Source organism: Bubalus bubalis, chromosome 16 (genome assembly GCF_019923935.1).
Source record: "Bubalus bubalis isolate 160015118507 breed Murrah chromosome 16, NDDB_SH_1, whole genome shotgun sequence".
NCBI classification, from domain to species: Eukaryota; Metazoa; Chordata; class Mammalia; order Artiodactyla; family Bovidae; genus Bubalus; species Bubalus bubalis.
This window is the reverse complement of record NC_059172.1, coordinates 30,422,884-30,434,906: the sequence shown is the minus strand read 5'-3', so window position 1 is coordinate 30,434,906 and position 12,023 is coordinate 30,422,884. Positions and strand designations below refer to the sequence as shown.

Here is a 12,023-nt window from a genome sequence, read left to right as displayed (position 1 = left end):
ACTGAACAAATTGAGAATTTCTCATACTCCATCATGGGCTTCCCTTGTGGCTCAGCTGGTAAAGAATCAGCCTGCAATGTGGGAGCCCTGGGTTAGGAACATCCCCTGGAGAAGGGAAAGTCTATCCACTCCAGTATTCTGGCCTGGAGAATTCAATGGATTGTATAGTCCATGGGATCGCAAAGAGTTGGACACGACTGAGCTACTTTCACTTTCACTCTCATATTCCATCATAACTAATGGTATCTGCAGCTGCCAAGAACTGAGGGTCTTCCATGTGCTCAGACGCTCCCATATTCCATCTCACTGAACCCTTGTGGGATCTCTGGGAGAGGTCCTACCATTATCCCCATTTCACAGATGATGATAGCAAGGAATCCCCTCCCTTCTGATCTCCTGTCCCCGTGTGCCTGGCCCTGGCCAGAGTAGAGCAGGGGATCTCCTGAGACTTGGGAACAGACCCTCAAAGGGAGTCAGATGGGACCGAGACATGCCCTGGGCAGTGAACAGGGGAGTGAGAGTGAGAGGGAGGTCGTGAGACTGCAGGATGGCAATAGGGAGAGGGAATCTGCAGAGGTGGCAGAGAAACTGAGGCCAGAGAGAGGCAGGAACAGGTCGGAGACCTCACAGCTACTCAGGTACCCTGACCAGACCCCACACCTATAGTTCTAATTTTATCAGAAAAGGAAGCAATCCAGCTCATCGAGATAAAGGTACTTTTCATCTGAGACTAAATTCTGGGAAGAATTTATCTTATGTCCCCTAAAAAGAGGGTCACTGAGGAACAGAGATGGTCACAGAAGCAGCTCAACAACTTGTAGGATCTTGGGGCTGGAAGGGGTCTCAGAGCCTCTGGCCCACACCCTGCTTCCCACTTCTCCCGTTGGAGGCCTCTTGCAGCTTCCTTGGCGAGAGGCTCACAACTGCATGTCATGGAACAGCTCTGATAGTAAAAACCTCTGTGCACAGCTGAAATCTGACCATGGCTCTCAGGGGAGGTTGCAGGGGCAAGGTAGCCCTGGCCTGAGGGAGGGAGAACCAGACCAACCATGCCGGCCTTCTCTCCCACCAGCGCTCAGCCTGGCCTGGAGCTATTTCCAGGCTGCATGGAGTCCTGTTCCTGTCCCTCAGACGACTTTAACCCTGTCTGTGACTCCAGCTCTCGTGTGGAGTACATCACGCCCTGCCATGCAGGCTGCAGAAGCCGGGTAGTCCAGGAGGTTCCAGACAAAAGCCAGGTGGGTCAGGCCTCCGGCTGCCCCCTGCCTCTCACGGGCTCTGCTCTTCCTGTCTCTGTGCGCCTGTCACACCCTCCACCTCTGAATATCCTCATTCTCTGGCTCTTCTTTCTGTTTATCAGCTGTCTTCTCCTTCTGTTGGCAGATACAGAATATTATTCTTTCAATAAGCCTTCATTGCCAGTCTTGTGCCAGGGCCCCGAGTGCAGAGGTGAATCAGATCTGGTCCCAGCTGTCCAGGCAGAAGGAAGTAACTCAGGAATTCCAGGGGTCGTGAAAGACAGAAGCGGTCCCCACAAGGACAATCAATGATGGAAGGAGATGTAGCCCACCTGGGAGGGTCCCAGAAGGCTTCGTGGGATGTGGCATTTGTGCTGGATCTTCAAGGGTGAGCAGGCAAGCTAGGGAAGGGCTTTCCCGGCAGGGAGGGCCCAGCACACGGCACGTAGGCACACATACACACACATGCACATACAGTTAGAACAGAAGCCTAGGAGTTCATGGAGGGAAAGCAAGCCCCAGACAAGGAAGGGCCTCGAATAGGGAAGGGCCATGAGTAGACACTTTATCTGGAGAGCAGTGGGGAGACTTGGATGGGTTTTGAGCAGGGGAGGTCAGACCTGTGTTTGATCACATTTGAGGCCATAGTGTGGAGGAAGGTGAGTAGAATGCAGACCAGGAGGCAGGGAGGTGAGGGAAAGGCTGGAGCAATGAGCCCATTCCGTTAGCCAATCACTCAGTCAACAAACCTTTGTGGAGCCCCACCTTTGTGCCAGGTCCTGTGCTGGGGGCTAAGGACAGACCCAGAGCCAAGAGGATCTGCTCTCAAGGAGATCCCAGGGGTGGGGTGTTGGGGAGAAAAGGGGAGGAGTGGGCAGCATAACTAACGGCAGTGCATTCTATGGGAACCTTAGAAAGACCACCGGGACCAGCTGGCTCCTCCCCTCCTCTCTCCTCATTGCCCCCGAAGGACAAACAGGGACAATACTCACCTTTCTCGGGTGCCCAGGCTGGAATATAGTGTGTGTGTGTGTGGTGGGATGGGTAGTGTCAGGCTGGTTGTTATGACAATACCTCCCTCTCTCCAGAGTCCCACCCACATCATGCAGAACCCCTGCCATTGTGTCCTGCTGGGCAGCAGCCTCTAAGCCCAAGATCCCTATGGGGAGGGACCTGGGCCGCACAGGCTGGCATGGAGGGAAGCACCTGGCTGATGGTACTTCAGAAGCCAGCCAGGTGCCTCCCGAGCTACGTATAGTTTGCACTTGGAATAGTCGCAATCAAAGCCTTTTCAAGCGTCCTAGCACTCATTGTCCTAACCTTGATCTCCCTGAGACCCTTCTAGAGATCCGCAGGCCCTGGTGGCTGGGGCAGGATCCTCGAGGTGACTGTGAGCTCCTGCAGATATGGGGCTATGAGCACTGAGGCCAGGCTATCTGGTTCAGACCCCTGTTCTGCTTCCAGCTGGCTCTGTTACCTTCAGCAAATGGTTTAATCTGTGCCTCAGTTTCCTGCTCTGCGAAGTGGGGGTGAGAGTATTGAGTGCCTGCTATACACCAGGCACTGTGCAGAATTCTTCATCTAGATACATTTATTAAGTGAAGAGCCACATGACATGATCCATGAAAAGCACTCAGCCTGAGAAATTTTAAGGATGCGGTTATACACATTTCTGTCATGCCCATTATACAGATGGGAAATGGAGGCCCAGGAAAGGACAAGGCATTGCCCAAAGTTTTAATGCCAAAGCTGGTACTAGAACCAAGGGCTGTGGCCTCCGAGCCCAGCTCCCTCTCCAGAGCACCCTCAGAGGTGGTGTTAGGCATGGCATTTGGGGGAGGGTGCAGCTGAGTCCTGGTTGACACTCAGAAACTGTCACATGGGCCTGGAATTGTTTCTCTTTTTAAAATTGATTGATTGATTGATTTTTGGTTGTGCTGGGTCTTCGGTGCTGCACACAGGCTTTCTCTAGTCGCAGCGTGCAGCTTTCTCATTATAGTGGCCTCTCTTGTTGCAGAGCACAGGCTCTAGAGTGCATGGGCTTATGTAGCTGTGGCACCAGACACACCGTGGCATGTGGAATCCTCCTGGACCAGGAGTCACTCTGGACTGCCAGGGCAGTCCTGGAATTGTCCCTTGATGAGCCTGCCTCCTCAGGCCGACTTGAGCTCCTCAGCCCAGGGATGAGTCAGTCAGTGTCCGTCACAGCTGCACTCAGTAACCATTTATGAATGAGTAAAGGACCAGAGGAAAAAAGGAGACGTGGATGGCTGGCAGCATCTAGGGCTTAGGGGGTGGGGCCCTAGGGAGTGAGACTCAGAAGCAGCTCGAGAGATTTAAGCCATTCATAAGAAGAACTTCCTGCCGTGGAACTAGATGAATATGAATAAAGGGCTGGGAAAACCCCAAGAGAAAGGCTTGTAGCTTTTTCATCCCTCCCAGCAACGTTCTGCCTCTCAAAACAGGATTGTTCACGTCTGGTAACCTGGCCTTGTTATATTTCTCCACTTACCTGTCCCTCTATTTTATCTCCAACCCAGTGAGTTGCTCAGTGTGGTGAAGGTCCAAATGGTGTGTGCTCAGGGGGGGCCCATATATGGCCAGCATAGCCTTGTTGTGCAATGGATGGAATACCCAGTCACCCAAGCTGGAATCCTAGGTCTCCAATCTCTCCTCTCTCTGTTTCTCTGTGTGTGTGTGTGTGTGTGTGTGTGTCTTACCTTGCCCTAATTCCACCTCCTAAATACAGGGTTGACCAAAAGGTTAGTTCAGGTTTTCCCATATGATGTATGTTTGGAAAAAACCCGAATGAACATTCTGGCCAAAGCAGTATCTCTCTGGATAACCCTTTTCTCCAATCCCACTCTCCCTCCCTCCTGCCTCTTCACCTCCCTCCTGGGTCAGGTCCACCCTCGAATCAGCAGAGCAGCTTGTGTGCCATCAGGTCTTATGTCTCCCATGCTTAAAGTCTCCTTGTGGCTCTGGGCATCCACGTCAGGGCTTCCCAGCCCTTTCCACACTAGGAAGAGTCTACAGCTGCCGCAGCTGGAGGTGAAAGTCCCAGAGGGTTCTCTCTGCCCGGAGCTCACCAGGTCATCCCGAGGGCCGCTGGCATCCCTGCTCACCTGTCTCTTGGCTGAGGCCGAGGGCCTCTGGGACACACTGGTTGGGAAACTGATGTACAGGGCAGAGGAGCAATGCCAGGTCTTCTTGGCTCAGCTTTGCCCGCTTCAGGCGCCTGAAGTGGTATAGACCAATTCTGAAAGACCTGGGGCTTTTCCAGTCCACCTGGGGGTGGGAATGAAGGATGGAATCAAATGCTCCCCACGCCAGCCTGAGGACACTTCCTTGCACTTTAGAAAGTGGTCTGCTTTTCTTCATTCTTCAGCCTTTGGTGGGGTCCCAGTTTTCCGGGTGTCCCCTATTGGGCTTTTCACCTGGCTGGAGGGAGGGCCAGGGCTTGTCCTCTGGCCCTGCAGCTCCCAAACCCCGGAAAGCTGTGTTCCATCGCACAGCGTTCTGCAAACACCCTGCCAACCAAAACCTGTGTCAGGACTCTGCTCGCCTCCCTGGGTTCACCTCACTTAGTTCTGAACCTGAGGAGTTTTTCCTTTTTTCCAGCCTGTGGATACTTTCAGAACATTGCTTTCAATGTTTTATCCAGTGTTTTAAATCACTCAGCAGGATGGCTGACAGGGTACCTGGCCCACCCTCTTCTGGAGACAGCAGTCGGTTCCCTTTTGTGTCTAAGGCTCTTCACAGTGTGGCCCCAGCACACAGCATCCCTGCACCCCGAGCGCCCTCCCTCTGCCCTCACATACATGCAAGGAATTTCTGGCTTCTTTCATGCCGCTGTAATTTTACATTTGGCACTCCTTCTACTCCAGTTTTCCTCTTGGCGAACTCCTATTCATTCCTCAAGACCCAAACCCAACACCTCTCTTTGGTGAAGCCTTCCTTGGTCCTCCCTTACCTGCTGATCCAAGACTCCCACTGTGATGTCTGCCTCTCTCTCCATCCTGTACTTGAATCTCTCCTTGAGAATCCACTCTAGCATCCAGTGCCCGGGAAGACCTCAGGAAGGTCTTCCGCAGAAAGGGGGACACTGAACTGGAAAATCCCAATTCCTTCCCCCCAAATACTCTTTGCTGCTTTAGTATTTGCACAGACCATCAGAAATTTCAAACATTCTGACATTGCCAGGTGAAAAAAATGAGTGAGCGTATGTGGTGTGTGAGTGTGTGTAAGTGCATGAGCATGTGTGTGGGGTGTGTCAGTATGTGTGACGGTATGTGTGTGTACAGGTAGTGAGTGTGTGATTAAATGTATGTGTGTGAGAGTGTGTGAGCACATACACATGCATGTGTGTGTCTGTGTGCTGTGTTGGGGGTGACTCTCTTCTGGTTCTTTCTCCCTTTTCTCTTCTCCCTGCCCGCCTCTCCCCACAGCCTCAGCCCACCTGTGTGCAGACAGCCTGTGTCCAAATACTGTCTGGCACTCAGCAATCCTGACTCAGCCAGTGGGTCAGAAGTCCCAGCATCCAGCCAGCTCTGCCCCAGTTCGCTGTTGTTGGTGTCCGTGGCTGTCTCACACGCCTCCTGGAGCCTCGTGCCCTTGGCCAGCTGCTTGTCCTTAGAGGTTTCTGAAGGCTCTTCTCCCCCCCTCCCCACCCTAGGTCTTCTACACCAACTGCAGCTGCGTGGCGGGGGGCGGCCCCGTGCCAGCCGGCTCCTGCGACTCGGCCTGCGGCCACCTGGTGCTTCCCTTCATGATCCTGGTCAGCCTGGGTGCCGCGCTGGCGAGCGTCACCCACACACCCTCCTTCATGCTCATCCTAAGGTGAAAGCAGGGGCGTGCCTGAACTGGGGGATTCCAAGAGGTCCAGGCAGGACAGGGAATCCAGAGGGAGGGGTTTGAAGAAGCCGGTGTCCTGGGCCCCTGCAGCAAATCAGGCTGTCGTATCATCATCCTCATGGCAACTGCTGAGATGAAGTTTTCTCCCCATCTTATAGATAGGAGAACTGAAGCTCAGAGAAAGTCAGGAGCAAGTGTTGAGGAGATTAAGTGCCCACTGGGGACCCAGCCTGTGCTGTGCACTCCCTCTTGGTCCAAGATCTTCCTAGCCATTGTCCTGAGGATACCTGCTGGGACCGACAAATTGTCGCTTGAGGCCAGTCAGCACCTCCTGAGGTGGGGGCTGGAATAAGAGGACCTCAGAGCAGGATATTTCCAAATTTTCATTATGCTGGGATTATGTTATTCCCTATTTCTTTTCTAGAAAATTAGAAGAGGGATGCCTTATAATATTAGAAGGAATGTAGATCCATAAATCAGGCTGGCTGCAAGAGCAAAAGTAGAAGAATCAGATGCCCCAGCAGGCAGCCTAAGAGGAGTTAATGCAGTCAGTCTGCTGCACAAATTCTGACTCCTAACACCCATCAGCTGTGGGATCTTGGCCAAGTCATTCAACCTGTCTAAATATCTGTCAGTGTCTTTATCTGTAAAATGGGCATAATGCTATACCTACAACATGGCGGTGACATGGTGGGGGGCACACTAGAGAATAACTGAGCCATAGCGAGCACTCTGGGGTTACTAAGAAGAGGAGCCAGTGGTCACCAGGGCCACCCAGGCTGAGGTATCTTAGTGATCAGGGAAGTTAAACCATGTGTCTGACTGCCCAGCTCCAAGTTTTGCCAAGTGTAGAAGGAAGGGGAGAATTTGGTGGGACCAGAGGGTGGGAAGAGAGGGGAGCTGTGACGCACAGGCAGGTCAGCACAGGTCCCTGATGGCCAGTGGGTATAGTAGGACCAGGCTCTGTAGGTTGAAGGGACTGTGGAGCCTGTGCCCTACCCACCAAGGACCTCAGACTGGGGGCAGGCTGATGTTGGGTGGTGGGGGAGAGGGGGATGGTGAGAAGCCCTTGAAGGCTGGAGCCCTCTCAATCCTCATGTGATTCTTTCCCTGCTTGTTAGGGGAGTGAAGAAAGAAGACAAGACTCTGGCTGTGGGGATCCAGTTCATGCTCATGAGAGTTTTGGGTAAAGAACGTGCTGGGGACCACTGGTCCAGATACCGGCTGTGTGCCAGGCCTGGGGGGCACAGGGATGAGTGGGAACCAGTGCCTGACCTTAGGCTTCACCGGTCCATGGGCTCCAAATCTGACCTAGGTACCCCAGACGTGGGTGTGCAAGCAGCTAAAGAGCCCATCGGGGAAACGGCATCCAATACGAGGGTGAGGGGTGGGCTTGAAGGCTGAGGACTTAATGGGCCAAGAGGCTCGCAGTGGCTCAGAGCCCCAGTGGTTCAGTGCCAGGGACGGGGCGGGGTGAGGGGTACAGGGATGCCAAGGTTCCACTGTCCCCTGAGCACCTCCTCCTTCAGCCTGGATGCCCAGCCCCGTGATCCACGGCAGTGCCATCGACACCACCTGTGTGTACTGGGCCCAGAGCTGCGGGCGTCAAGCCGTCTGCCGCTACTATGACCATGACCTCCTTCGAAACCGGTGAGACCTGGGAGTCAATTGCCAGGGGGCTGTAGGGAAACTGCTAAAAATATTCTTGGGGTCCCATCAGGGAGGGGAGTCTGCTGACACCCACCTGCAAAGTGACACAGGCTGTCTCCAGTGCTAATCCCCAGGCCCGCCAGCTAGACATTGTGTCCCCTTTGGATGGATGAAGATAATGAGATTTAAGTAAGTGGCCCAAAGTCACACAGCTGATAACTAGCAAAGGTGGGCTGAGTGAGGGGAGACTAAGGGAAGCCAAGCAGTGGTGAGAAAGACAGGAAGTTGGCATGGAGTAGGAAGATGGCTCTATCTAGGACACCGGAGGCCTAGGATCCAGGCCCAGCTCTGTCTCCCTCATTGTGAGACCTACCTTTTTTGGGACTCAGTCTTCCCATCTGTATAATGGGGAGCCCAAAAGGAACCTGAAGGCAGAGAGGCTACTGGCCCTGAGTACGATGGACAGTTAAGGAGAGGGACTTACTAGCAGGTCTGGAAGCAGGGAGCTGTTTACTTCCAGCTCTGAGGAGTGCATGGTTCCAGGAGGGCTTCCTAGAGGAGGAAAACTCAAAGAAGAGGGGTGAATTAGAGAAGCAGGAATCCTCTTGTGGCAGGCGAGGTGATCCAGAGTTGCAACTAACAGGCCCCTTGAGCCCTTAGAAAGACCTAGAGCGAGGCAGGGCCAGCCCAGGCCATGAGGCAGTCAGGGCAGGACAGGGGAGATGCCCAGGCTTCTCCCCCAACCCAGGGCTCCCTTTTCAGATCCTTTCCCACCTTCAAAGGAAGGACTCCCATGGGCATCAACTTCAGGGGCTCCCCTGCCTCCCCAGCCAAAGCCATGGTGACAGGGTCCACTGCCCTGAGGCTGGAGGCCTCTCCCTGACAAGGCCTCAGTGTCTCCACTGCATAATGGGTGATGATTGCTGACCCGACTGCTCCCAGCCCCAGCATATCCAGGCTTTGAATGGGGGGGTCCTGAGTTCAAGGGTTCCTCACTCTTTCCCAGGTTCATCGGCCTCCAGTTCTTCTTCAAGACAGGCTCCCTGGCCTGCTTTGCCTTGATTTTGGCCATCTTAAGGCAGCAGGACAAAGAGGAGAGGACCAAGGCGACCATACCCAACCCTGGCCTGCAGCAGCAGCTGTTAGCATCAGAGGCAAAGAAGGAGCCTGAGGAATCCAGAGTGTGAGCTGTCCCAGGGCCCCAGCCTAGCCAAGAGTGGCAGCCACGGCGAGTACCTCCTCAGGGCCCTTTGCCTGAAATGGGGTATTGGGAACCCTGTTTTCCAATTGTGAGTCTTCCACTAACTTGATGTGTGGCTTCGAGCAAGCCACTGACCCTCTCTGGGCCTGTGTTTGTTCATCTGAGCCAAAGAGTTCCTTGGGGGTTTGTTGTGTTGACCCCTCCTGGAGCATGAGGGTCTTCCGCCTTTCTCCCTCAGCCACACAGGCTGACCTGAAACAGACTTTCTTGGGTGGAAGGACCGCATATCTTCCCCCCAGGGCCCTAGGATGGAGAAGTGGACATTCGTAGGCCAGGCTCCCCCACACACTGGGGTCCTGGCCCCTCTCTGCTGCTCACCTGGAGCCTCAGCCTCCATCTGAGCCTCAGCCTCCATCTCGGTCAGGTGGAAATGAACTTGTCAGCTTTCAGGCGTCTTCCAGCTGGGACCATCTATGTGGCCTGGACATCCAACTCAGGTCTCCTCCCCAGCGCCACTCAGCCTGAACGTGGGTCCAGTACAGCCTCTATTGAGAGGTGTCTATTTGGCGCCCCCTGGAGGCAGAGTCATGAGCATTGGCGAGACACTCAGGACATCCAGGCTATGCAGGGCCTTCAGAAACCTGGTGAAGGCCTCAGGGGCCTTGGCTGAGCTTGGAGCCTCCTCTCTGGACTCAGGAAATCCCAGCGCTTGCCCTCAAGGTGTCAGAATCTGGGTGAGGCCTATTCTCTGCCTGGTGGTGAGGGGGATCCAGGCCCCACTCTCGGGCATTTTCTAATTTCGAAGACCAAACCCACTCATCATAGACTCACTGGTATCCATGTATTGCCAAGATTTCATACGTTTGACGTGGGCTCACCACTGTGACTTCTGTGACGAGAATCTTAATTTCACCGTTTCCTCCCCGGTGCCTGATCCTGTGTGTCAGCTGGGATTGTGTAGATAATGTCTCCTTCTGTGACACCCACATATTGGGGTAACATCTGGTTCTCGGTGATGCCTGGGTTGGCGTAAGAACCTGTTCTTTGTGATGCCCAGCCCTGTGATCCGGGAACAGTAATGCCTGATTCTGTGTAATAAGTGGGTCTGTGGGCTGGTTGGGTCTGAACAAACAGGCCCTTGTCTGTGTCAGGCCTTGTCTGGTTTTCTGGCCAGGTCTTATCTGGCTTGATTATCTTCCTGGGAAGGGGAGAGAATTTCCCAACCTGCTCCCAGCCCATTCTGTCACCACCCATACCCAACCTTGGGAGACAGGAGACAGGGAGTCATCAGCAGGAGCTTCCCCAACCCAGGTGCAGCCCTGTGCTGGGGGCCAGGGGAGAAGCTGGGAGTTTAGCCAGAAGCTCTTGCCTTCTGTGCAGCTCTCAGTGGCAGGGCTTTGGGGCTATTCTATATGAAAGAGGGAGATACAAATGTTCTAATTCCCATTTTTATTCTACCTATGACAGCTTTAAATGTTTAACAAATATCTGAGCCTGTATTTTTTCAATGCCAGAAATTTAAAAGTCTCATCCAACAAGATGAGGCTGTTTCTATGTTCATATTCCGCCTCCTTCCCTCTTGTTTCCCACATTTTGCAGAAATAATCTGGAATCATAAATATAGCTTATCAATAAATTTGTTCTTGCACAGTGTCTCTTCTATTACAGAAATCTTTCTCACAAACTGCATTACAGCTTGCAACCACATTATTTCCAGTTATTTAGATTTAAGTTTTACTGGATTCATTGCTTACCATTATTTCTTGTATATTACATCTTCCCCTCCCGGTATAGCCTGGTCTCATTTTCCTTTGGCTGGGCTACTTCCTCTAGTAACATTTTCAGAAGTGGAATAAGGTCACAAGGCTTTCCAAGTCCTTACCTGCCCAAATAGTCATTCACGTTTTACAGAAGAGGAAATGGTTCAGAAAGGATAAGCAACTTGACCAAGATTACACAAAGTAAATGCTGGAGCCAGGATTAGACTTCAATTTTGTGAGAACTGGAGCTTATACAACTTGGGAAGTTCTCTTTAAGCAGAAGAATACAAAATTAGGAAGAAGGTGAATATTTACTTAGAATTTAAAAAGAAGTCAAAACAATGTATCTCACAATTCAGAAAAATAGTCTAAGATTTTTTTACTGTCTGTTGTGCACACTTCCAAATTTTCCAAAATTTTCCCCGATGATTGGAAATATTTTCAACAGACTAGCTTCTGGTTCTGTAGATTTCAAACCTGTTTCTCCCCTATTGTCCATATACTTCCAGGGCAAGGCAGCAGAAAACACATTCATGTCACCAGATGACCTCTGAATATGACACTTTGATGTCACAATGCCAAATGAGTTGGACTGTGGATAGGAAGATTCCTAGAAGCCATTCTCTATACAGAGGTAGCTAGCAATGATTTATCTCTTCGTGGAGGTGATTGATAACCACATAAATATATTCCAACGAGCCCAAATTAAATTGATCTCCAACTCCACTCCCCCTTAGCCATATTCCAGAAATGCCCATGCCAACGACCTTACATAAAGGGAAGATGGGATACAAGGGACGTTGGAGTGGAAAGAACTGGCAATCTTGACCCATTGTGGTGAAAGTGTCAACCTTTGCAAATTTCCCGAGAACTTGACAACAGGGATGTATTGCAGAAGCCTCTCCCTGGGCCTGAGTAGAGGCCCTGATGCTCAAGCAGCCTTAGCTTCATGCTGAGTCCACCTCTGGGTTGAGCTGAGATTCAAAGAAGTTGAGGTGCTTAAAATCATCCAAGCTGGTCAGGATGAGGAGACTCCAGGAGTAAATCGCAAGAGACACGTGTGGCTGAGAGCCAGGGGTGGAACAGCTAAGGGCCAGCGGACTTCCCAGATGCAGGGAGCAGGCCTCTTCCCTGACAAGGCTTCTGGCCAATGAAAAGCCATGAGCAGTTGCACCTGTTAACTCTCTTTCTTCTCACCCTGTCCCTGGGAGTTGGAGGAGAAGGTGTATAGTCTCCTGCTAGATTCTATGGTGGTAAAACCAGCTGAGAACAGCACTGGAACCAGATTGGACATCCTGATTCCTGGCCTGGAGTTCTTTT

At 52.2% G+C, this 12,023-nt stretch overlaps 1 protein-coding gene across 4 annotated transcripts in view; it reads left to right on the top strand.

Annotated features, from left to right (window-relative positions):
• Positions 1–10,596, top strand: part of SLCO2B1 (solute carrier organic anion transporter family member 2B1) — a 52,436-nt gene extending 41,840 nt beyond the window's left edge. For all 4 annotated transcript variants that reach the window (XM_006074068.4, XM_006074069.4, XM_025266418.3 and 1 more), the window contains 5 exons: positions 1,073–1,238; positions 5,914–6,077; positions 7,214–7,278; positions 7,622–7,742; positions 8,749–10,596. In XM_006074068.4, the coding sequence (XP_006074130.3) occupies positions 1,073–1,238; positions 5,914–6,077; positions 7,214–7,278; positions 7,622–7,742; positions 8,749–8,929 (697 nt within the window). In that variant the 3' untranslated portion in view covers positions 8,930–10,596. The remainder of the gene's footprint in view (positions 1–1,072; positions 1,239–5,913; positions 6,078–7,213; positions 7,279–7,621; positions 7,743–8,748) is intronic.
• The last annotated feature ends 1,427 nt before the right edge of the window (positions 10,597–12,023 follow it).